The 24,746-nt window shown below is 45.7% G+C and overlaps 1 protein-coding gene across 7 annotated transcripts in view; it reads right to left on the bottom strand.

The window, feature by feature from the left end:
- Positions 1 to 24,746, bottom strand: part of KIAA1671 (KIAA1671 ortholog) — a 64,634-nt gene that overhangs the window by 3,360 nt on the left and 36,528 nt on the right. For 4 of the 7 annotated variants that reach the window (XM_063416362.1, XM_063416363.1, XM_063416366.1 and 1 more), the window contains 4 exons: positions 6,135 to 6,253; positions 1,974 to 2,220; positions 325 to 499; positions 6 to 133 (listed from right to left, as the gene is read on the bottom strand). In XM_063416362.1, coding sequence (XP_063272432.1) covers positions 6 to 133; positions 325 to 499; positions 1,974 to 2,220; positions 6,135 to 6,253 — 669 coding nt within the window. Of the gene's footprint in view, positions 1 to 5; positions 134 to 324; positions 500 to 1,973; positions 2,221 to 6,134; positions 6,254 to 10,538; positions 11,197 to 16,970; positions 17,470 to 24,746 lie in introns of those variants that run through there. The other 3 variants (XM_063416364.1, XM_063416365.1, XM_063416367.1) reach the window with 3 other exon arrangements.

The following is a 24,746-nucleotide window of genomic DNA, read 5'->3' as shown; positions in this document are numbered from 1 at the left end:
CTCACCTTGAGAACAGAGTGATCCATCCCTGGGAACACGGGCAGTCTCTGGGCTTGCACAGAAGACGACCTCGGAGTGTGCTGGATCTTTTCTTCCTCCTCAGAATCTTCCTGTTGCATAGTTTTCTTCTCTTCTAATTGTTAAAAAAAGAAAGACAAGCAGAGGGGGAAAGCATGAGCCAGCTTTTCATCTCTGCCTTGTTTGAAATCTCTTCCTGCACTCAAGCAGGAATGAAGGGCAGTATGTAAAAAACGCCTTTAACAAACTCCCACCCTTCCACCCAGGCTGATCACAACCAATTATTCCAGGTAGCTGAGGGGTTACCTGTGGAATCTTTGAACATCCAGCCATTATCTGGTTCCTCTGTCAAGGAAAACCTGTTCTCCAGGTCCAGCCCTCTGCTCCTGCGCAGCGAGTGCGACGCGGGCGCCCGGCACCGGCGCTTCTTGCTCAGCTGCACCCGAGTCTTCAGAGCACTGGAGTCCAGGACAGCCGTGTGCTGGAGAAACACAGAGCTGGGGATGAGCCCCACCTGCCCCACAGTGAAATCCCAGCCCATTTGATTGCATTCATCAATTAAAAGATATATTTGCCCTGATTATTATTATTGTGGTCACTTAAAATTATGTTAAAGAGGGTGTATGGTGAAGATGTCGTACTTCGTGGCTAACTGGGTGTGACCCTTTGATCTCTCTAGGCTGTGGATACCTGAGCTGCATGAATAATTTGCACTAAATTAATATAAAAAAATAACTGCAATAATCAGGAGTTTGCTTCCTAGAGTGTTTTATGAATTGAGGCCTTGCTAGCCAGTAGCAGCTGAAGGCAAATCCCGAGACTGGGATCCAAAAAGAGCAACTACACAAAATTCCCTTGGAGTGCAGAGCTGCAGCTTCCCTGCCAGCCACAAACACTCAAAGCCACTCACCAGCAACAAGGACACTCCAAGTTTAGTGTCACAGCATTTAGAAAACAACTGTGATTAGTCATTTCTAACACATCCAGTAAGCAGTAACATTTACAGAGCAAACCAAGTTGTAATTTATTTACTTGCTTAAAGCAATTTGCTGTTACAGATTTGTCTGTAACCACTAAATATCCCTGAGTCTCCCCCACTCCAGAAGATGTGGGTTTGCTCTTTTTTTCAAAAGATTTCAGATCAGGAATAAACTACTCATCACACAGTGCTTTCCAATTCCACTTGGAACTAACAGTGTTTTACAGAGACATCTTTAGAGGCCCAGGGACAAAACAGAACCTTCTGGAAGTGCTCAAACACCATGTGGATGTGGCACTCAGGGACATGTTAGTGGTGGCCTTGGCAGTGCTGGGGGAACAGTTGGACTCAATGATCTTAGAGGGCTTTTCCAAACTAAACAAAGTTCTTGCAGCACTAGATCTCAATAACTGTGCATGGCCACAAACTCTCGGTCTGACACCAACAGCTAGACTGGTCACTATAAAAATCCTTTAAAATGCAACTGTGAGCTACTATGGGAAGAAACCAACGGTAAATAAGAAAAATTAGTGAAGGTCTTTAGGGCTTTAAATCTGCATGGCTGACACAGCAGTCACTGGTTGTTTGTGTTGTTTAATTATGTTTCCAATATTCATCCCTGGAAGTGTCCAAGGCCAGGCTGGATGGGGCTTGGGCTTGGAGAAATCTGGTCTAGTGGGAAGTGTCCCTGCCCATGGCAGGGGGTGGAACTGAATGAGGTTTAAGATCCCTTCCAACCCAAACCAGTCTGGGATTTCATGATTAATCATCCAAGGCCAGCAGCTTTATGGAATCTCTCAGAACCTAAACACCACAGAGATTTAGAAGAACTCTGTAGTTTTGATCCTAAACTTTTCAGGCATGAAAGCAGCTGGGAATATTCAGCACGGGAAAGGCAGGGCAAACCTGGCTGCAAAGTTTCCAGAAGGAACTGCTTTGCAGGGATTAACCGAGGGAACACACGATGGCAACTTACATCGATGAAGGAGAAGTAACTCTTGTCCTCAGTGTCCCCTGGAGGAGGCAAATCAGTCCCATCAGTGGAGTCCATGTCCGTGCTGGAGCGGTCCAGGCTGGTGCTCCTTTGGTCTTTGGAGAAGTCATGGTGCTCAGCCAGGGAGGGGGGCTCTGTCTGCGAGGACAGCGAGGACGGGTGGCTGCCCGGGGGCTGCTTCCGCCCTGCCACCACCTCATTGTCCAGGGAAGGAGATTCTCCCACAAAGCTGCAAATGGAGCAAATGGAATCTGTGAGACCTGGGGGCAAACAAAGAGCTGCAAGGCCAGGCTGGGCTGCACGTGGTCAGCAGGAGTTAAAGAGAAGTGGAGCGGAAAGTTTGAGTACCAGCAGCAGGGTGTGGATCCCTTCCACTGGCACAGCCCTCACCCCCTGGATTCACAGTGTGTTGGGGATTGGGGTGCATTCCAGACAGCCGGAGGATTTATTTCCTTCAGGAATGCTGGAGCTGAAGAGAGCTGGGCACCAGGTGGCACCCTAAGGCAGGGCTCCATGGGCAGAGCTTCGTGCCTCGGGAAGGAGGGCGGCAGCACCATCCCGGGGCTGGGATGCTCCCGGTGTACTCCTGGAATTCCTCCTGTGGATGCTCCCCGTGTACTCCTGGAATTCCTCCTGTGGATGCTCCCAGTGTACTTCTGGAATTCCTCCTGTGGCCCAGACTGGTAGGAATGAGCTGCAGGGTCAGAACTGAAAGCTGGACACAATTGTGTCTGCCTTTGTCACAAAGGCTGGGAGACTCCTTGATATAGGAACATTCTGCTGTCAGTAAAAATTGGGTTGTCTTGCTTCTAATTCCCGGCTTGAAAAAGCAAAACCTAAAGGATTTAGTTCTGATTTTCTTTTTTTTTCCTCTTGATAGAAATCTTTTGTCACTGAGCACCATTTCTTGGGCACATATCTAGGAAAACTGTTCTAAACCTAAAAAACTCACACATATCTCAATATATGCACATCTTCTAAGCAAGAAACCTTAGTACTTGGTACAGCAAAAAGGAAAAAAACACTCAGGGGTTTACTGCTGGACAGCAGCATTCCCTCAGCACCAGCACACGGTACAATGTCCAGCCTGGCAGAGCAGACACTGCCCAGAGGGTTTCCAGCACACGAGCAGAGGGAATGCTGCTTTCCCTCCTTCACCAGTGGGCCCCAGGATAATTAAGAATGGCACTAATGAGCTCTGGGGGAAAGTTTTTGTCTAGGATTTTTGCTTCAAATGCCATTTGGTATCTGCAGCATTAGGCTTTAGAGCTGCTGCAATATGGAAGAATGGAGAGGGACAATCTGCAGGACCTTTCATGGAAATTAAAGCGTGTGTTGAAAGGTTCCTGTTGGATTTGCACATCTCCAAAAAATCTCTTCCCTGCTACATCCCCAGGGCTGCAGCTGATACGACTCATTGAGGTTTTTAAAACTGAAATATCTGAGAGCAAGATGAGACAGATATCCAGCTGATTTAGAACTGGTTGGTGGTTCCTCATTCCCAAACTTTCCCAATGGATTTTCCTTTGGAGTTCCTACACAATTAGAGCCCCATACACCAACCCCTGTGGCACAGCCCATCCCCAAATGTAGAAAGGATGCCTGGAGTCCAAACCCTGTTATGTGCAATGGATTCTTTCCAGTGAACAGCAAATTAGGGGGAAAATTCCCTTCAGAAAAATGAAATTGGAAACTTATTTTCAGTTCTCATTACTGAGATGTATCATGCACCTCTTTCTATTACTTCATTAAGATTTCAGGGTTTGTGAGCATATCCAGGAGCTGCCCCTGATGTTCCACAGGTGCATTTATAGACATTTCTCTGAGAAATCATCCCTCACATGGAGCACACAAACCCAGCAGGATGCTTATCACAATGGGCAATAAACTGACAGCAATCCTCACTTTCAAGTGCAATTAAATTTAATTAGTTTTAGCAAGACAGTGTAAAGAGGCCACAAAGAAGGTGTTGCTTCAGCCTGTGAAATAAGGATTCAGAGTTGTATGGATCCACCATCTAAAACCAATTCCTTTCCTGTAAAAAACAGTAATTTTCCTTATGAAGACTGTTCTAACCTAAAAGAGTTTTCTACAGTGCCAGCTTATTAAAGCACTTGAGAAAAATGAAAATAAAATCTTTTAGATAAACTAAGAAAAACCCAATTAATGCCTCCAAATTGGAGGAGGTTTCAACTCTGTCCATCCCAAGGAGTTACTGGCCTAAGCCCACTGGAACCAGCCCAGAGGAGCTCCTTACACCAATTCCAGCAGTGACTCAGTTCTAGAGGAAAATACTCCTTCCTTCACCTTCCAAAAGTTCATCTAGGGAAAGGACTGCGTTTATCCTGTTGCCATGAAGTTACAGGTTTTAATTTCAAAATTCCCTTCTGTGGGTTTTTTATCTTCCTCTCTCCTCTTCTAAAATTCTCAGCTTCCAGGGTTCCAACACCCTTCCTCTCCCAGAGAAGTGGTGGAGTCACCATCCCTGGAAGTGTTTAAATGCCACGCAGAGGTGGCACTGCTTGGTTTAATGGCCATGGTGGGATTCGGGTGAAAGCTGGACTCGGTGATCTTGGAGGGATTTTCCAGCCTTAAGGACTCTGTGACTCCCTGAAGATGAGGTCACTCACAATGGAACACTACTAAAATAATCCCTCCATGGCTCCAACACTGGGAAATGCCCCAGACTGGAGGTTCCCCCAGCACAGCAGGAGGCTGTGACACCCTTTGGTCCCCGCGGGATGTGACACCGTGGGGCTGGCAGCGGAAACGCTCCGAGGGAAGCGAGCCAGGTCAAACAGGAAAACTGAACCATCAACATCTCCTGTGAGTTCCTGCCTCCAGCTGGGGTGAGGAGGAGGCACCAAAGGCAGAGCCCTGCTCACAGCACCCACAGCAACACCAGGAGAACGTCTGCACTGCTCCTGGCAGGGACTTCATCCAAAATAAACTGCAGACAAAATGCATGTTCAGTATATTCCAGGAAGACTTCCATTATTTAAAAGTACATTAATCTCATTTCTCTTCAAGTGCCTGAGTTAATACAGCAGTAATTCCCCTGCAATGAGCTGTAAGGCAAAATAAAGCAGAGCAATGGGGTGGCAAAATGCTGAAGAGTCTCTACACTGTCACCATGATACTGTAAAAAAATCAAAACCTAAACATTTCTTGCAGTGCAAACAAAATTCCAGTACATGGGATTGAGTTCAATCCTTCAGTGAACCGGAATGTTTAGGTGGAGCTGCTCTAATCAGGATGGATGGATTGAAATAACTCTTCAGTGCTGCCTGCTCTGAAGCTGAGACAAGCACCTTTGTTAAGAAACTGATCTCAGGAATGTCTGTACCATCCTGGGATCCAAGTTAATTTTACAGCAGCCTGGCTGTCACTGTTGGAAGTCACTCGGCTGCTGAACCTCGAGCTGGTCGTTACCCTGATTTCACAAGCAATAAAATATTTATAACACACAGTTCTCAAGTGCAGAACAAACCAAACGTAATTAACATTAATGTCTGCTGTAAGATCTCAAGAAATATAGCATTAAAAACCAGATGAAATGCTATTTTCATACCACACTGAGCAGACAGGACATGAGTTCAGGGTAGATCAAGCTGTAATTTACACAACAGGTGTGAACTATAAAAAAACCTCACACTTTGCTGCTCTAGGTTTATTTCACTAAATCATTCTAAGAACAGAAAAGCATCAGCAATACTCAGTGATATTCCATTTCATCCTCCACTTCACCACCAATAAAACACTTGAGAGTCTGAGATGTGGGCATAGAAAGATGTACCCTGGTCACCCCACCTGAGGCCCAGAGTCCCTGTTCCAGAGGGATTTGCCACTCTGCTATTTCAGAGGGATTTTTGCCATTCAGCCCACCTGGTAGTATTTTTAAAGGAATGACAATGACAGAAAATCAGACTTAAAACCAAAGAAAACAAATAGACGTGTCCAAGAACAGGGCTTGGAGCAACCTGCCCTAGCGGGACATGTCCCATGGCCAAGGGTTGGAATGAGAGATGATCTTTAAGGCCCTTCCAGCCTTAAAAAAAATTTAGGTTTTTTTTAAAAAAAAACCATTCTGGAGTTGTGGGATTGCAGCATTTCCCTCATCCCTGAGCTGAGGAAAGGCCTCACCTGTCGCTGCTGTGCCGCTGCTCGTTCCAGGTGCCGTACTGGCTGTCGGGCTCCTGCACCAGCGTGTCCGTGTCCTTGGCCCCCGGTGGCTGCCTGGAGAAGCATTGCCTCAGCTGGTCCTGCAACAGAGCCTCCAGTCAGTGCTCCAGCCCCTGGCTGAGGGATTAACAGCTTTTATTGCCAATAACGGGTTGGAATCTGACAATTAAACTTGGCCGACTGGGAATGAGCTTGAACACGAAGAACTGCTGTGAACTCGGAGCGAACATTCTCTGTACAATAACTCTCCGTACAATAATTCTCTGGACAATAATTACAATAATTGTTTTCCTGGGCAAATAATGGATTCTAGAGGTTGGAGCTGACTCCCTGGTTTCAGGAACTCCATGCTGCTTTAATATTGCTTTCATCTCAGGTTGCACAGAACTTCTCAAAGCACCTATGCAAGCACAAGGAATTCTGCTGGGAATGACATTTCACCTCCTCAAGCACAGCAGGCAAACATTGACTCCACTGCTCTTTTCCTGGGTTTAATAAAATAATCCTTTTTTTTTTCAAGCTTTCTTTGGAAGACATTCAAAATAAAATGCATAAATAAATAAGCATAGGGCCAGACACAAAAAGCCTTCAACAAACTGATGCAACATCCAAATCCAACAGACCGCAGTGGGTTTCCTTTGTTTTACTCTGACCTCTCCTTTCCTGACTGTTTTTATTCCATGGATCTGCTGCTTTCTTAAAAAGCAATGAGTGGATCCCGGGCTTTCACCTTTCCAGGGAGAGAAGTGGGTCAGTGCTGGCACCCCAGATTTGCAGCACACCAATGTCAACCCAGCCCTGCAGTTGTGCCGAGTTATTCAGGGAGCTTCAAGAGTTCCTGAAATCCTACACTGGAAGCAAACAATTAACTGTTGGTCCCTTTCACCTTCATTACCCTGAACAAATACAAACATGGCTTTCAGCTCCAGATCAGTTCTGCTTATCAAGATTTTATCTGACAGCAAATTACATGGTTTTCCACCTGCCCTTGGAAAAATTCAAGGATTTTTCTCTTTCTGTAAGTACTCCCTGCCTCTGACCCAATGAGCAGAACACGTTGCTGGGACTAGAACACATCTCCTTCTCTTCAGGCAGCACACAAAAAGTAACAATAATTAAGAAATCCCATATTTAGTATGTAGAGTTCCTTCATATTATTGAGGGGAAAAAAGAAAGATCGCATGTTTGCTTGTTTCCTTAATTTTGTACAACTAAATAATGCTGCCTTAAGACTATAAAACCATTAAGGATAATTCAGCAGTGCTGACACCTGGCTACTGAAGAAGTCCCACAACACTTCCAGCTCTCATAACCAGCTCTTATTTCCCAGTGGCCACAGCCACTCTCCAGCCCTGTCGTGCTCTTTGCTGCCAACAAAGTGTTTGTGTCTTAATGCAAAGAAAATACAAAAGGCTCCACCATTTACTCCAGCTATCACCAGGCACCTCAAAGTTAAAGACCAAGTTAAATTCTGTTTGCAATACTCAAGTAAAATGGGCTCAGTTTGTGAGTTACACGGAACAGACATTTCCTGCTTTTCACACTCCAGATGTTCCTGCAGTCCCAAAATCCACTGGTTCTTACCATTTATACAATCATAGGATCTTTAAGGTTGGAAAAAAAACCTCAGAAAGATGGAATCCAACCTATCCTATATAGATATCTAAATAGAGATATGTACATGAATGCCTGGAGGCGAGTTAAGCTCTTACATTTCCCAGTCCATGCCAGGTACAAGATTCCAAACGAGCGCCAAGCACACGCTGCTTCCAACACAGGAGAGAGTCTGGTATTTCCTAGAAACTACAGAGCATCTCCTCCTGCTTGGCTTGGCTGTGTGTTTTGTCTTCCACAAATTCCCTCTGCAGCTTCCCAATCCCATGATTTGCTCCAGGGACTCACCCAGTGGCCACAGCACCTTTGGCCGGTGGCTGCCCTTCTAGGAAAGCACTAACAAATACCAGGGGCTCTTCTCACTTCCCTCCCAACTATCCATGCTCATTCAGGGTTGCTTTTTTTCCCCCATCTTGTTGCTTATTATGAATTTTTTTCAATACCAATCCCACATCCTGAGTTACCCCACTCTTATAATCAATTTGTGCAGCATTTTCCACTGGTTACGACTACAGCCCGTTGCCTCTACACACGGCACCATTTTATTTGCAATCACTCACACTGTTTGTACTAGAAATTAGACTAAAAAGCTTAGAAACAGGAGCAGGAGCAGCTTTTGCTGTGTTGCAGTGAGGAGCCCTTGTTTACACAGCACTGAGTTATCGGGGCCGTGGGGGCTGGACAGGAGGGGTGTGGACAGCCCAGATAAAAACAGCTCAGCAGCCACAGGGGTCAAGTTTTGAAGCAAAGACACCATTCCTGTGAAGGCTCAGTGATACCTAACAACATTTTACACTGCTGGCCAGAATGACACCGTTAGCAGAATTATTTCTCTGTGCTAAACACAAAACAAGCCTGAAAAGGAAATAAAATTACAGCTTCTGAAGACATTGTGAAGTTAGGTTCAATACAACAAACCAAGTCTAAATGTCAGGAATAAAACACTCCAAACTCTAGGAAATTTAGAGCTCTCTACGTTCTAAAGACTTTGTTATATTCAGAATCATTATTTCATTTTGCTTCTGGAGGACGCTGCTTATTTCAAGACGATGGTGTCCTTCCCTGACAAGCCCTTTCAACACGCACTTTTTAAGGTGCCAAATGATTAATGGGGGAAAAAAATTAAATGTTCTTTAGGTACCAAGCACAAAAATAAGGAGTGGGAAGAGGAGCTGATCCTCTGCTTGGCTGGTGGAGGAGGTGTTGGCTGGGGGCACCGAGGGTGGTGCAGAAAAGCAATTTATAGCCTGTGCAGCAGCTCGGAGGAGAGGGGGTGCTGAGGAAGGAAGTGACAACAAGCCAGGAAGATTTTCCTTGCCAGAAGGATTATTAGCAAGAATGAAGAGTTTTAGCTTTTATTTTTAAGATCTCTTTTCTATCATTGTCACCATAGTCCTGAAAGACTCAAGGCAGTCAGCAAATGAAGCCAGGCAAGGTACAGACATTTCCTTCACAAACAGAATATTCAGGAAACTGGAAAACCAATAATTCTAAAGGAAAAAGCAAAGTAAAGAGGGGCCTGGTGTCTTTTTAGCACACAAGATAAACCAAATTAGAACTTTTCTAATTTATGATGACAGAAAGATCTCCCAAATCAAATAAAACCCACACCTGATCCAGGTTTCAAATGCTGTAATTCTCCAGGCTTTGATCTTTAACTTCCCAATTCTTACACCAGGAGCCAGGGGAAAAAAAATCTACTTAACATTTCTATAAAATAAAGCAGCTGAGCTGTGTCCTGCTTTGCCTCTGGTTCTTCTAAAATGAGCCATTATGATTATGCCTCTTTCAGTCCTCCCTTGGAATTAAGTTGGGCTTGGCTACAGTCCAGGGCTGATTACTCCTGCAATTTCCCGTTCCTGAAAACGATGCACACACAGCGCTGGTCCCACAGCCCCAAAATTACCCCTAACTCTGGGTCAATGCAGACATTTATGTGCAAAACCCTCCTGCAATGATGGGAAATGAAGACCTGGCACAGGAGGAACACCAGCTCCCAGAGATCTCCTGAGTCAGAAGCTGCACAGACAGTTTCAAAAATATCTTTGTTTGTCAAGGAGCCCGAGACATCAGCCAGCCAAAGTGACAGCCCACAGCTTGAGTGTGAATGTTCAGAGCTAAATTCCACTGGCATGGATTGGGTATGAAGAGGAACTGCACAATGGAAGGAAGTTTTGACCATCTGCCCTGTTAATACACAACTCAGAGAAAAAATGGTGCTGGTTTCTTGAAAAGGGCTGGTTTTTCTTTTTTTTTTTTTTTTCTTTTTTTTTTCTTTTGCCCTCTCCTTACTTTCATTAAAGAAACAAAAAATTGTGGTCAAATTGCCCCTTAAGTGTGACACTGCATTTTAGCAGAGCTCACAAGTCCTTACAAACTCGAAAAAGTGTTCCAACTGTTCCCCTGCAGCATGCCAGGAAGACAGCCATAGACCTCCATCTATTCATATTTTATGATATTATTTTGTACTTGACTCTGCTTTAAATGAGATGCTGGGCTTGAGGAGCTCCAGAGGTCCTTTATAACCTAAATTATTCTACAATTATTCTAAGGATTCTAAGGACTAAGAGGTGAACTGTATGTTTTAGAGCACTGGCAGAATTATCAGAACATAACATCAGATTGAAACCAACCAACACCAAAAACCCCACCACAACAGAGGGTCTATGGGTCACAGCCCATGGATTTTAATTTGGAAGTATCCAATGCCAAGACAGCAAAGAGGATTCCAGGATTTCCATCTGTACTTACTATCCATCCAATGAATGCTGCCCATAAGGAGTAAGTCATGGCTCCAGCTCCTCTGAATTCCCAGCAATCAGGTGGGATTCAGACTGGTGAGATCGGCCAACTCGGTGCTTTAATTAATTGCTGAATGGAGTCAGTGCCTCGGGGACCGTTCCAGGCTGAGGCAGCACCTTCTGCCCCCACCCTCCCTGCTGCAGCCCCAGATAAAGAGTTCCAGGAACTGCCCAGCTGAGCTCAGGGATGAGTTACAGACCTCCAGCATGAGGGAAGGCTCCCCAGCCCTCCCCAACTCCCCAGCCAGCACAACAGCCTCAAACTGGGCAGCACTACCCCATCCCTGGAGACCATCCCCAAGAGCAGGGACAGAATTAATGAACCTCAGAACCTTCAGGGCTTTACACCCCAGCACAGCCACCTCCAGGGTGGTCAGCAGCTGAGGAGATGGCAGTGAGTGGCCGTGGTGTCTGCTCGAGGGGAGGATCCCTCTGTGGGGTGTCCAGCTCTGGGCTCTCAGCACAGCGAGGACATGGAGATGTTGGAGTGAGTCCAGAGGAGGCCATAAAGAAGATCAGAGGGATGGAGCAGCTCTCCCATAAGGAAAGGCTGAGAATTGGGGTTGCTCAGCCTGAAGATGAGAAGGCTCCATGGAGACCTTACTACGACCCTTCAGTACCTACAGGGGCTCCAAGAGAGCTGAGGAGGGACTTTGGACAAGGGGGAATGGCTTCCCACTGACAGAGAAGGTTCAGATTGATTTTAGGAAGAAATGCTTCCCTGTAAGCGTGGTGAGGCCCTGGCACAGGGTGCCCACAGCAGCCGTGGCTGCCCCATCCCTGGCAGTGTCCAAGGCCAGGCTGGATGGGGCTTGGAGCAATCTGGGACAGTGGAAGGTGTCCCTGCCCACGGCAGGAGGTGGAATGGGGTGAGCTGTAAGGTCCCTCCCAACCCAGATCATTCCATGATCCCACTGGCCCCAGAGCATCCTGGGCTGGGCAGGACAAGCTGGTTTTATGTGAAAAACTGGAGCTGCTGCTGCTGCTGAATGCACAAGCAATGCCTGGAGAAACACACGTGTGCCCCATGTGACTGCAAGAACTCACACAACACATTTAGCTCTCTTAGATCCTAAGGAGCTCCACTGCTCTGCTCAAAAATCCTTTAAATAATGGATGTTTCTCTCTCCCATGGGCAGTGGAGTACGTTCAGTCCCAGGGTACCAAGCATCTCATAAATGCCATCAGCCCTGACAGCCTCCCTGTTGCTATGCAACCCTGGGCTGCCTCTCCATATGAGTTTTCCCTGCCTCTTCCACAGGGATACGATACCCAACCACCAATTACATCCCTGATGCCAAAGCCTGACAGCGTTTCCCTTACGAAACAGGAGTTGTTTTTAGAGGGTGACTGGTCTAATTCTCCACCTTTCCATTGCTTCCCCATTGATGCACAGGACTGACTGCTAACCCTTTCTCCCTGGAAAGGCACAGCAAAAACTGCAGCAAAGCAGATTACTAAAGGAGCTCTAAGAAAGCTAGAGAGGGACTTTGGACAAGGACGTGGAGGGGAATGGTTTTAAACTGGCACAGGGCAGGTTTAGATCAGATATTAGGATGAAATTCTTGCCTTTGAGGGTGATGAAGCCTTAGCAAAGGCTCCAGCACCAAAGAGAGACCCAAAGTCTGCCCTGCATCGATTCTGGCCACAACAGAGATTGTGGTCAAATTACTGCAGATGAAGTTGGTTTTGCCAGGGATCTGGTTTTGTTCGTGCAGTGACATCAGCTCCTGCTCCTGCTCCTGCAGAGACTCCTGCTGCTGTTATCTTCCTCATTCCACAGGGGATTTCAAAGATATTTGAGAGTTTGTCATTTTTTCTACCCTGCAAATCGAGCTGCTCTGCCCCGCTGTGAACACTCACCACACACATGTCAGGTGGTTCAGGGCAAGGCTGAAGATGGAGCAGAGGTTGACTCAATGTGCAAAAAGCAGACGAAAATCTAATTCTAAATATAAACCCTGCTAGGGCTGAGAGAGCCACAAGAGCACTTCCTCTGGGAGGTGGGAACATACAACACCACAGCACAGCAGAGGAACTAGCTGGGAACATCTTTAAAACCTCTCCTATATCATCAGATTAAATTTCCTCTTCATCCTCAGGCAGACAAGCTGATAAGGACTGAACCCCTAAGAAAGCCAAGGCAGCAGGAAGGAGCCAGAGGCTCCATCAGGAAAATCCTGAGCAGTGTCAGGGAATCCAGGCTCTCCCCAGGGCACGTGTAACTCTCATCAGTGGTAATAAAACCTGGCACTGAGCGTGGAACAGGATCCCTCAACTTCAACACTGCAGGAGGCACAAGCCAGAACAAGGCAATTTCTTACTGGGATGCCAAGGAGGGAATAGATTTGCTTTTTCTGAAAAGCTGCATAGTTGAAATCAACACCTCCTACTCAAAATGCTGCATTTCACAGCTCTTCTGCACAGTTAACGTCTCTCCACATGAGACACAAGCTAAACTTCAAACAAACATTCCTGGGAAAAAAGTGCTCGTTAACTTAAAGTCTGGAATTAAAGATGTACAGAAAGTGATAGGATTTCCTGACAACAAGTGAATAACAAACATGCTCGTTTCAACACACAGCTCAGGAGATGTTTTAGGAGACAGCAGACAAAACACACACACAGTCACCCCCCAGTGAACGCCAGGAGTGTTTCCCAAAACTTCCACAATATTACCGATTTCAATAAAAATGGATTGCCAGGATAGAGAGGCTGTGAGGGTGCTGAGGCCCTGGAACAGGGTGCCCAGAGAAGTTGTGGCTGCCCCATCCCTGGAAATGTCCAAGTCCAGGTTGGAGCAACCTGGGATCAAAATATCACCTCTAAATTTATTTATGTTATATTTTTCTTGTTTAAGAGCATGGTAAAAATCAACTGCTTGCAGTCAGCCTAAGTGAAATCATAGAGTGACGTCGTTTAAATAATTATTCCTGTCAAAATAACGAGAGAACAACAAAGGCAGCTACTAAAAGCCCATCACTATGGGTTTCTGGCCCAGATTTATCTGCCAGCTACGTTCATGGCCTGTTAAACCAAAGAGAAGTTATTAAGAATGAAAAAGCAGGAACTGTTTCAGCACTGGCCCTTGTATCTTCATTAATTAAACTGAACAGCTTCACTCCTCCCCCCCAGCTCCAAACAAGACAAACAACTCATTTTTAAAGCCTGCTTGCTGCAAACTTGCTTCCCCCTGCCCTACCAGCTCCCTGGGAATTTGAAGATAAAATTTAAAGATTAAAATTCCATTTACTGATAGTACCAAAATATTATTTTTGAGAACAATTCAATGTGTTCTCAGTGAATATTAGGGCAGAACAATACAGCAAGTATTCACCATAGGGCCTGTACCTATTCCAAGTTCAGAATCAAAGTGCCAACTTGTAGTAATTTCTCTTTACAAATCGTTTGTTGAAGGATGTTCACCACAAAGGACAAACATTTTGCAGGCAGATTTGGGTACAACACAACAGGCACTGCAGATCAAAGCTCTTTTATAAGCAGAGACACAGTCCCAGGTGAATGCAGGTGTGGAACTCAAACCAGGACCCTCACCTGCCCCAGAAAGACATCCTGTTTGATGGGAAAAGGCAGAGCACACCAGCTTTCCCCAGCAACAAGCTTAGAATTAAACCCCTGGGAAGATTAATAAAAACTAGGATGGGAATTTCAGCCTCTAGCAGGGAAAGGGCTGTAGGATGCAATAAAACCTCTCAAAAGTGCCCTCCCAGCACATCTGGGACACATGCATCAAACAAATCACTCCACTTCCATCTTTATTTTGGAATTAAAAACTGAATCCAAACTAATGAGGATGCTGCCAGTTGAATTTTGAATGAAAACACCATTTTCTTGACTGCCCAGTACACCAAAAGCAAACCACTGCTAAAGGCACTTCGGTGTTATTTTTAGCACGTATCGGAGCAATTTAGGTAAAACACATCGACCACTCTCAGCCCCAGAATTCATCTTTCCTGTTCTGTGTGAAACACCTCTGAGGTTTGCCATGACTTTTTTTAGCAGTGTAAGTGGAGCCAAGGGAATCAAACAGCTTGCCCTGGTTTTATTGTATGGCAACAAACCTCGAGACCCAGAACAGTGCTGGCTGTGAAACCAGATCTCACACCTATAATAGAACCATGACCGATAGACCCTGATTAAATCAGAGGCCATGTTTAATGCATGTATCTCTGCTCCTCTTACAAAGACATCAAGCTGATGACATGAGATGAAAATGGACAATTAACTCCATCGAAATACCTGAAAGAAAAATCAGCTTCTATTTAAAAAGTCTCACTGCAAAGTAAAAAACTTCTGCAAGCTCAGCTATGGATTCGCAGATGTGAGGGTGAAGAAGTTTACTCACACTGCCTTAAATTGTGCTGCCTGAGTTGAATTTGGACAGCTTTCTGTGCTTTGTGTGTGCCAAGTTCTCCATCAGTAGCCACCAGCAGCAGCAGGGAAGGGAGCTGGGAGCCTCTGGCTGTGTCAGGCAGGAGTTCATGAGCACGGCTGCTCCTTGTTTAAAAACTCATCAGCCTCGAGTGACAGCTCTACACTACAGCCCTAAAGCAGCACAGAAGTCAGTTTACATCAATTACACACTTCTTACTCATTCCATAGGTGTTTGTAGCACAATGGCAGCAGTTCCAAGGACTAAGACAGGACCCTGTTGCAATCAGGTAGAAAAGTACCAGCTCCAGGTCTGTATTCACCAGTCATTTCCCACAGACACAATGGCACCAACCACAAACTTCTTGGAGCGCTCAGACCTTAAGTTTGAGCCCAAGTGAAACCAAATCCACACATAAAGCCAAGCACAAGCAAAATTCCTGCTGAAACAGAGGAACAGCAGCTCCAGCACTGTCACCAGTGACTTAAGTGAAAAGGTCACCCCGTGTCTCCTGATTTCTGCTCTGTAAGCAGTGCTGTGTAGGACAGCAGAACACTTGTCCTCTGCAGGTTTCACATTCCCATTTTTCAGCCTTCTTTTACATGAGTTGTTCATTCAGATGATTCCAATAAATCTAAAACAGCAGCTTAAAAAAGAAGCCAAGAGAACTTCACCGTGCTAACACTGTAACAGTGGTTACCAAATATTTTCTCCTTCATTCTTTTGTGCTTACTTGACGCTATTTTCTTTCCCTCTCTGTCCAAACAGGACACGGATAGCAAGCTGGGACAGAAATTCTCTACCCAGTGCTGATAGAGAGCACAGCAAAGAGCAGTGTTCAAACACCACACCTGCCCAAGGAATGCAGCGTCACCTGCGCTCATTCCCTGAGCAAACCCTGCCAGGCCACAGCAGAGCTGCTTGTGTTTACACTTCACAATGAGTAAGTGTTTTGTTTAATAATAAAAAAAGAAACAAAAACATTTTAGCCACTTCAGAGAGTTTGGATTTACCCACATGCTGGCACCAAGGCTTGGGGCCCCTTTCCACACAGCTCAACCACAGTCACTGGTCAAACATTGGGCTTAAATCATCAGTTTCAGGTACAACTCAAACCACTGAAATAAAACAGAATAAACCAGATTTGCTTCCCTTTCACTCCCTATCACCCCAAACCTTTGCTGCTTCGCAGGATGTGCCAGAAGTAGAATTGGGGGTGTCAGTAATGGCTGGGAGGATCATGGCAGCAGCAGCCCTCAGGAAACCAACCTCTCCTCCACCTCTTTGCCATGCCATGGAATACAGACAGTCCTTCCTGAAAATAACCTGGAGGGGAAAGGGCTCTGTCTGGCACAGAGCTGTGGAGAACCAAGAGCTCTTCACTTTTCCTTTACTGTCAGGAATTGCACCTGTCTCTGCCACACCACAGCCCTCACAAGTCACATTGACCCTATTGCTTCTGTGGCATGACAAGTAGGAAGCATTCTGAGAAAAGAAACACCTATTTTTCAATAAAAGAAGGAAATAATGATCATTTACGTTGCCTGCACAGTCACAGCACTTCACTCTTCTTCTTACAAATTTAGCTTCAGGCATTTTTTTACTGGAAAATCACAAATACTGAAGCACACCCAAAGCTGTGCTGGCCTGTGCTGGGGAACTGACCAACACCAGCCCAGTTTCAGTTTAACTTTCTAATTTCAGACCAAGACATGTCCTACTTTACAGTCTTGCTTCAAAATCAACCACATTTTTCCCTTTCCCCAAACCTTGATTCCCTGGCAAATGAAAACATCCACCTGCACTGCAGGAAGAAAGCAGCTGGGAGCAGGCAGACAGACAGCACTATCTGGAGGTGTTTGTGGGGCTGTTTTTAGATGAAAAAGCAGACAGCAGGGAGGTTTTGTTAGGAGATAAAATACTGCAACAAACCCGAGGGTTTGCACTGAATTGTCTCCCTTGAGGGTCTCAAAAAGGTGCATCGCTTACGAGCTCGGGTGGCTCTGAGCTGGGCTGCCTCTTCCTCAAAGAGGAAAACCTCTGCTGACTCCGCACTGAAAACCTTCGGAAGGACTCTCTGCTCCGGGATGCAAAGTGCCTGAAGGAGGAGGTTCTCTTGAAGGGAGTCCTGGTGCCACCTTCCCCTCCACTCCGCTCATGAGCCACCGCAGTAGTGACTAAATTTAGTGCTTCCTGCAAGGATCTCCGCACTGTGCCCATCCACTGGGTCATGTGAGTTTGTGCCACTGTCAGTTTGTCTCCGAGGTAATCCATTTTTTTTTTCCCAGCAGAGATGAAATATCAATATTCAGTAGCAATTAAAAATATTCTCCTTAACAACCCTGATTTATTTTGCGAAAAGTGATTCCGTGTGTAAAATATTTCCGGCTAAGGTAAACAGCATTGCACTATCACTCTCAGCATATTCCTAAATTTAAATAACCAAAGATGTGAGGTGGGAGATTGGTATTTGTCAAGTAGGAAAAAATAAAAGACTTTTCCTACTTACAATCGGCTTTGCAGAGTTCCATCAAAATATGTTTAATTCAGCCACGTTAAAGAGATAAATCAATGTTTAAATCCTGACACAGTCACTTGAAATGAGTCCATTTGCAAGCAGAGAATTAGGCTCTCACTCTCTCATTTCAGAGCAGGAAAAGCAGGTCCCTTTTAAAGCCAAGTTTTTGTTTTGCTGTAAATATCAGAAGGATAAAACAAATCTTATTCTCCTGGCTCGGCCACTCGTCAGGTGAGAGTACATTGACCAAAGTTCTGGCGCTCCTATACAATCCATTTAGCAGCAAATCGATTAGTTCTTCCAAACCAATAAATTCAGATTCTTCTCAAACAACTCTGCAGAAGGGTGTCAGCAGCAGAATCCCCTCCTCGGCAGCCTCGCTGCCTCCGGAACCATCCTGGAGCTCTCCGTGGCAGGACTGCGGGGCGAAGCCGGCGGAGCCTGGAGGGGAAGCGTGTCCAGCCTTCCCCGCGGGACTGCCTGCTCAGAGCCTGCCAAAAGAGCTGGATGACATCAGCTCCTCTGCTTCCAGGGGGGCTCCCAGCCGAGGGACAAACGCAGGGACTGTCCCCACGCCTCCTTGTCGTCGCAGGGCCCGGAGCAGCTGGGGATGCACAGCTGTTTGTCACTCGCCCGGCTCCCGGCTAAGGCACACGAGGGTACAGGCAGCAGAACGCTGCTGCCTCTGGAATGCCGAGCCCTCCTCTCCGTCCCTGCCTCGCCTGTGCTCCGGGGAGGAAACAATGAGGAGGTGACCAGCCGCAGAGGTCTGCCCAAGGAAGGATCTGGGCTGGGCTTTATTCTAGTACAGGCAGGATTACCATGGCAACGCGGGAACAGCATCTGCTGGCTCCGGAGCAGGCAGGAGTTGCACAGATCCATTGGAATGATTCATAGTTTGCACATGTCACGTGGATTTCCTGATTTTAACCCTTCCCGGGGAACGCGGCTCTGCCAGGGAGCGTCTCACACCCGCACCGGAGGATTCCCGGCGGGATGGGGCCACACCTACCCCCTCCTGCTGCTGCTCAGAGGGCACCTGGGCACTGCCAGCACCCCTACCTGCTTCACTGTGGCCTCGAAGAGGGCACGTCCCAATCAGTGACTGTGCTATCAGCACAGGATAATGATTAAACCAGAGCCTCAAAGCAAAGCTGAACAGGTCTGACCATTGGAAGCTGTTTTTTAACACTTTTCTACACTGCTCCCTGTCGAGAGGAAGGGTTCTGTGTCCTTCCCCAGCTCTGCTCCCTCCTCGGCTGCTGGGAGACCACAAACCCAAAATGACTGAGGGTAACGAGAGGACCCCAGGTGTCACCAGCCTGGAATTCCTGGGAGCAGCCCACTAGGGAGGACAGCAGGAATAAAAGCTATGGGTTTAAATCAATAAATCTAGAGTTTATGACATAAGTTTGGACTTAAAAGTCCAAAGTCAAGCTGTGACTAGTTCAGGACCAAGGGGAAAGGCAAGATAGACATGTTGGAAGCTGCTCGCTCTTTTATTTGTTCAAGGGGGTTTGTGGCTGTTGCTTAATTTGCCATACAAAGTATCATGAACTTGCATCACCCTCTGCTCCTCTGAACTATCCAGGAAGAGATTCAATGGAACAAATAATTTCTAGATAACATTTGATGCAATGGCTCTTGCATAAGGTTTATTCTATCAGAAATGTGCCTTGCAGACGTGCATGAACCCAAGATGCCCTGAGGAAACAGGGAGCCTTCCCTTTTAATCCCTGTTTTTAGGAGCTCAGCTCCAACAACCTGTAACTTATCTCCAGGAAAAACTTCAGTGACAACTATGTAGCATTTCCTAACTTATTCTCATTTCTGAATGTTTTGAACATTCACAAATTAGCAGCCTTATAAAACCCCTCAGTAATCAAAGAAAATCCAGCCAACAGAGAAAATCCATTTCCCCCCCACCCCACACACACAGCTCTTCTCTTAAAGAGCTGCAGGGTTATTTTTGTATGGAAATGCAAAGAGATAGTTTTGACCAGATTCCCCAAGAGCAGGGTGTTTCTTAGATTTGCAAAGAAATAGGAAAAAAAAAAATTTATTACCAGACTTATGGATAACGCTTCACGAATGATGGAGGTCCTGCATCCAAGGCTGGAATTTAAGACTTTCTGCACATTTTTAGGCTGTTAAATTTAAGTGTGATATTTCAAACATCTGTGCCTTTGCAAGAGCAGCTCTGTGCCTGCTGCAGTGCGGGGATTCTGCACGGGGCACTCTGCCATTCCAGAGGGTTTCAGGCTCCATCTGATGCGGGAGCCCTTGAAATAGCAGCCCAAGAACTCTGCCTGGAGCTGCCATGTGAGTTAGTCAGCAGTTCCTTCACCTCACCAGGACAGGCAGAGCAGAACCCAAATTTAACTCCCCTTCTGGAATATCACCTGGGGCAACCAGGAGGAGAGGCACAGCCAGATTTCACCCAGGATGCAGAGAGCAAGGCTTTCCTACAGCTCGCTGCAAGGATTCCTCACATGTGCATGGAACTTGAAGGATCTGAAAAGCTCTACAGAATATATTAACTTTTTTATTATAGTGAAATATATATTCCCTCCCCTGAAAAAAAAAATGTTATACCAAATATACCATTTTTGTCCTCAGAAGACTGGAAAACTGCTGATTTGAGTCTTTCTGCAATACTAAATTTAGGATCTTCTGGCACCACGTGAACACACTGCTGGGTATTGAAACATCTAAATTACTGCTTAGATTTACACCTCAATTAACACCAGGGCAAAATGCTTTAGAGAACAATCCAGATGTACCTCCACCATCAAATTCAAATAGCTGGAGATTTTTCCAGCACTTCAGCTGAACTTGCAGGGGAGTGGAACAAGATTAGCTTTGAAGTCCCTTCCCTTGAAGGCCACGGGCAGCTTCCACCAGACCCACTCCAAGCCTCATCCAACCTGGCCTTGGACACTTCCAGGGATCCAGGGGCAGCCACAGCTTCTCTGGGCAACCTCCTCCAGGGCCTCTCCACCCTCTAACTGGCCCCCAGCCCAGCAGTCCTGGCAGAGCGAGGGTTTGTTCCTGAACAAGAACAGCACAAGATCTTCTGCCCTTGACAAATCCGAGTGATTATCTCACCCTGGGTCTGTCAGGGATCTGCAGCTCCAGAAAACAGAGCACACACATACAGCTACCCAAACTGCATGACTAATTATCTCAGTATGAATGGGACCTCGTTATTTAAACATTGCTGGATACTTCCATTATTAACATCTATTCCACCTACAGCTCAAAAACACAACCCTGCACAAAGACCTAGCAACCCTTGTTTCTCCCCTTATTCAGTAGAAAACAAAATCCCATGGTTACATTATATTTTCCAAAAGCTTCTTACAGCTCATTTGGAGCTTCACCTGCTCTCAAACACATGTAATTATGTTAATGACTCTGAGGGATTGCAAGGTCAATTTAAAGAAGGCCTGCAAGCAGCAGAGCACAGAACACACAGCCCAGGAGGGGCAGCTGGGACTTGCAGCCTCTCTATGGGTGTGGATCCTTCCAGCCCATGGGGTTCCTCTGCCACCAGCTCCATCCCAGCATATGGAACTAGGAAGGAAATGCAGTGAAGACCCACCAAGACATCTGGGATTAGTTTTCACCTCAGCTGGGTCCCCTGAAGGATCCTCTGCCAAAAAAGCAGACGGGACAGAAGGATGGGCAACCTTAGTCTGGACTAAATCTGACAACAGTTTCTGCTCTTCCCTTGTGGGAACCTCAGTCAGGAATTCACTCTCTGATGGGTTCCTCCTATCATCTCCCCTGCTCCAATCACTCCACTCCAATTAGAAATCAGCATTAATTCAGGCATTTCCAAAGGGTTTTCTGTGAGGCACCATCCCACCAACAAACCCAGCACTTGTGAGGACCAGCTCCAGTCCCACTTTGTGGCACCCCCAGGAGCAGAGCCTGCCCTTGTAAGGCTGTTCTGGCCCTGCATTCCACTCCAACTACCCTTCTGCTTCATTAGTAAGAGAACTTAATTTAACCTCTTGTGTTTGACATGATGGACTATTTAAAGACACAGTGCTGGGCTGGGCTCTCTTGCACGGCTCCAGACTCAATTACTCTTGGGCTCCTCAGACACAACAAACAACTCACAGATTTATAGGCTCCTTATTTTTGCCTCTGTATTCTGTGTTTTGCCAACTGAATTGTCACATTCTGAAAGGAGCAGCAAGCATTCCTAACTACAGCCTGAATTTCTCATGTGCAACACCCCATCACAAAGATTTTACATGTCACCTTCAAATTCTCATTTAAAGTTAAAAAGAAATGCTTGGCTGCTCCTCTGGCAGAGAGAGACCAAAGCTCAACAGCTGGAGCAGAGGATCTGCTCCACAGCAGAAACCCAGGCTTGCCCACCATTCCAATCCAGGAATTCCCAAGATTTAACACAGGCAAAGACAAAAGGCTTTGGTGGTTTTATCTGTTTTGTGGTGGTTTTTTAAATTTTCATGGTGATGTAATAATGCAATTCACTGAGATGCCCAAACAACCTCACATGTAGACAAACACTCCACATTCAAAAGAAAAAGGAAAAAACCAAGAGAGAGGAAAAAGAGTGGAATGGATGGAGTGTATTAACACATGGACTTTGGACAGTGTCCATACAGAGAAATCTCTTGTGTAACCTGAAACCCCAGGTATCTCAATATTGACACCAAATATTTGTTTTTGGTTCTACTTTCATTTTCTACTGAAAATAAGCAAGTTACACTCAGGGTCACAGCTCTAATTAATGGTTGCTCACAATCTTGGACACTTTGCAGAGATACCTTGGCATTAAAGGTGTTCCCCTTGCACACACCATCTACAAGAGGCTGAAATTCCATTTCCAGACTTTTTCCTTCTATTGGGTAATTTTGAAAGCCCCCAGAGGCCTCACAAATCAGCGAACGAGGTGAGGCTGCAGAGGCAACAGGCTCTGCATCAATATTGGTAAAGTTTACACAAGCACACATGGATATGAGAGGCTTTCAAGGAAAGGTGCAAAAGCATTTCAGAAAAGATCTCATCAATGTAGTATACGGCCACTTTAAAAATATTTATTTTAAACAGCTGGTGAAAAGTCATAAAAATATATATAAATCTGCATTCCTTGTTTTCCTTACAGAAGCACCCTTGTGATCAAGAAAGCACATTAAAGTTCTCATGACTGAATGAATGCTCAACATACTTAGAGTAATTTTTCCATTCTACTGCCATGGTGATCCTTGATGGGATCACTGAAAAACTGCACTTTCCCATTTCATTTGTAATCAAAAATTCAGCCATCCTTTCTCTGATTCTGGGCACTTTTGCAGTAGCATATCATTAAATCAAGATTAATAAAAATCAGCAAGTAAAAGTAACTGTGAAATATAACTTTTACTCTAAGTTTTTAAACAATTTAAATACAACTACCAGCAATAATTGCAACAACTAAAGCACAATAGTATTTCAGAAAATGCCAGTTCTTTTGTCCCCCAAAGTATGTTTCTCCTGAACCCAAGCAAGGCCCAGTTAAACATCCTGAACATACACAGCTTCTGGGCCTTGAATTGTTTCTGTCTAAAACAAAGCTATCAATGTTAAAGCTGAGGAAACCAGCTAAAAATATACGAGGTTGTTTGCAAGCCCATGTCCATAATCCTGCAGCACTTCCCTTCCAGCTCAATGGAGGAGGAAAAACTGAAAAAACAGAAACAGGAAATTCCTACAGCACAAATACGCTGGAAAGGACTAAAACAATTTTCTTTACATTTGTTTATGTCCAAGGGATCAAGCCAAGCAAAAGATGGATGGTTACAGATTGTTTTTAATTTGTACAAACAAAAATCCAGGATGAAGATGTCTGCAATGGATCCCCCTGTACCAGGGAGGGACAATAAAGAAATGCCAGGGCTCTCCTGGGAAGTCCAACATGGAACAGTTGCTGCCCCCTCACTTGACCCAATGGACATGTTAAGCACAGATAACCACAAAACATCTTCAACAGAGACTTCTCGAGCACAGAACATGCCTAAAATACCTTCACCTGCTGAACCTTTCTCCCAGGGCACACAGAGTGAGGGGAGTGCACAGAAACAAGCAGGAGAACACGCTGCTCCTGCTCCACACCACCTGCCCGAGGAGATGTCAGAGCAGTTGTTCTCCTCACTGAGGGTGCTCAGGAAATCTCCAGCTACTGAGGGCTCAGATCTGGCTCACTAAATTCATAAAACACTCTGAAGGAAGAGGTTTTTTTCATGCAAGGGATTTCCTTCTTCAAAGATCAGTAACAAGGAGCTGCTCCTGAACCCATTCCAGCTGTTCCTGGTATGACACACTGCCCAAGGCCTGTCTGAACACTGCTCTTCCATCTTCTCCCTACAAAACATCATTCCCTGCATCTTCCACTCGCATCAGGCACTGCTTGATGGCACTAAATTGACCAAACACCAGCTGTGAGTTAATACAACAATTCCTTCACTCATTTTAATTTTTATTGGATTTATTTGCAATGGCTGTATAATCTAAGTGCACTCACTTTCCTTTACTTCCAGGTCTCTCTGCTCTTACTGCTTTCTCCTCCTCCTCTCCAGAACAGCCCTCTGCTCCCACATTCCCCAGGACATGGACAGCACACAATCCATCCCACCTCCCCTGAGGTGCCAGGGATTTATTAGTCTCCCCATGAATCACTAAACCAAACATTACATTTTTCCAAGCTTCATTCAGGCTCCAGATTTACCTGAAATTACATTTTAAGAGCACCTGTGCCCTGCAGTGCAAGTGCTGTGGTATCCTGAGGAAAGCCCTCTACACAGAGCTGCTTTCCCCATGCTCAAGTAGCTCCCTAAAAACACCATTTCCTTTCAGCACAGTAAACACTGGCTGCACGAACAACTCACCATTGCTGAAAGGACAGGAACAATAGTGGGAACTTGGCTGTCTCCCAGCATCAGCAACACTGACAACAGCTTGGGAAAGCAGGAACTGAGTCAAAACAACTTTAGATCAAAATATTAGGAGGGAGGGAGTGAAGGCACTTCTGCTTTGCGTGTAAAAATGAGGTTTAACAATCCTCTTTAGCCTTGGGTCACAGAATGGTTTGGGTTGGAAAGGACCTTAAAAATCATCCAGTTCCAGCCCTGCTATGGACAGGGACACCTTCCACTAGCCCAGGTTTCTCAAAGCTCCATCCAACCTGGCCTTGGACACTGCCAGGGATGGGGCAACCACAGCTCCTCTAGGCA

Source organism: Prinia subflava, chromosome 19 (assembly GCF_021018805.1).
Source record: "Prinia subflava isolate CZ2003 ecotype Zambia chromosome 19, Cam_Psub_1.2, whole genome shotgun sequence".
NCBI classification, from domain to species: Eukaryota; Metazoa; Chordata; class Aves; order Passeriformes; family Cisticolidae; genus Prinia; species Prinia subflava.
This window is presented reverse-complemented; position numbering and strand designations above follow the sequence as displayed.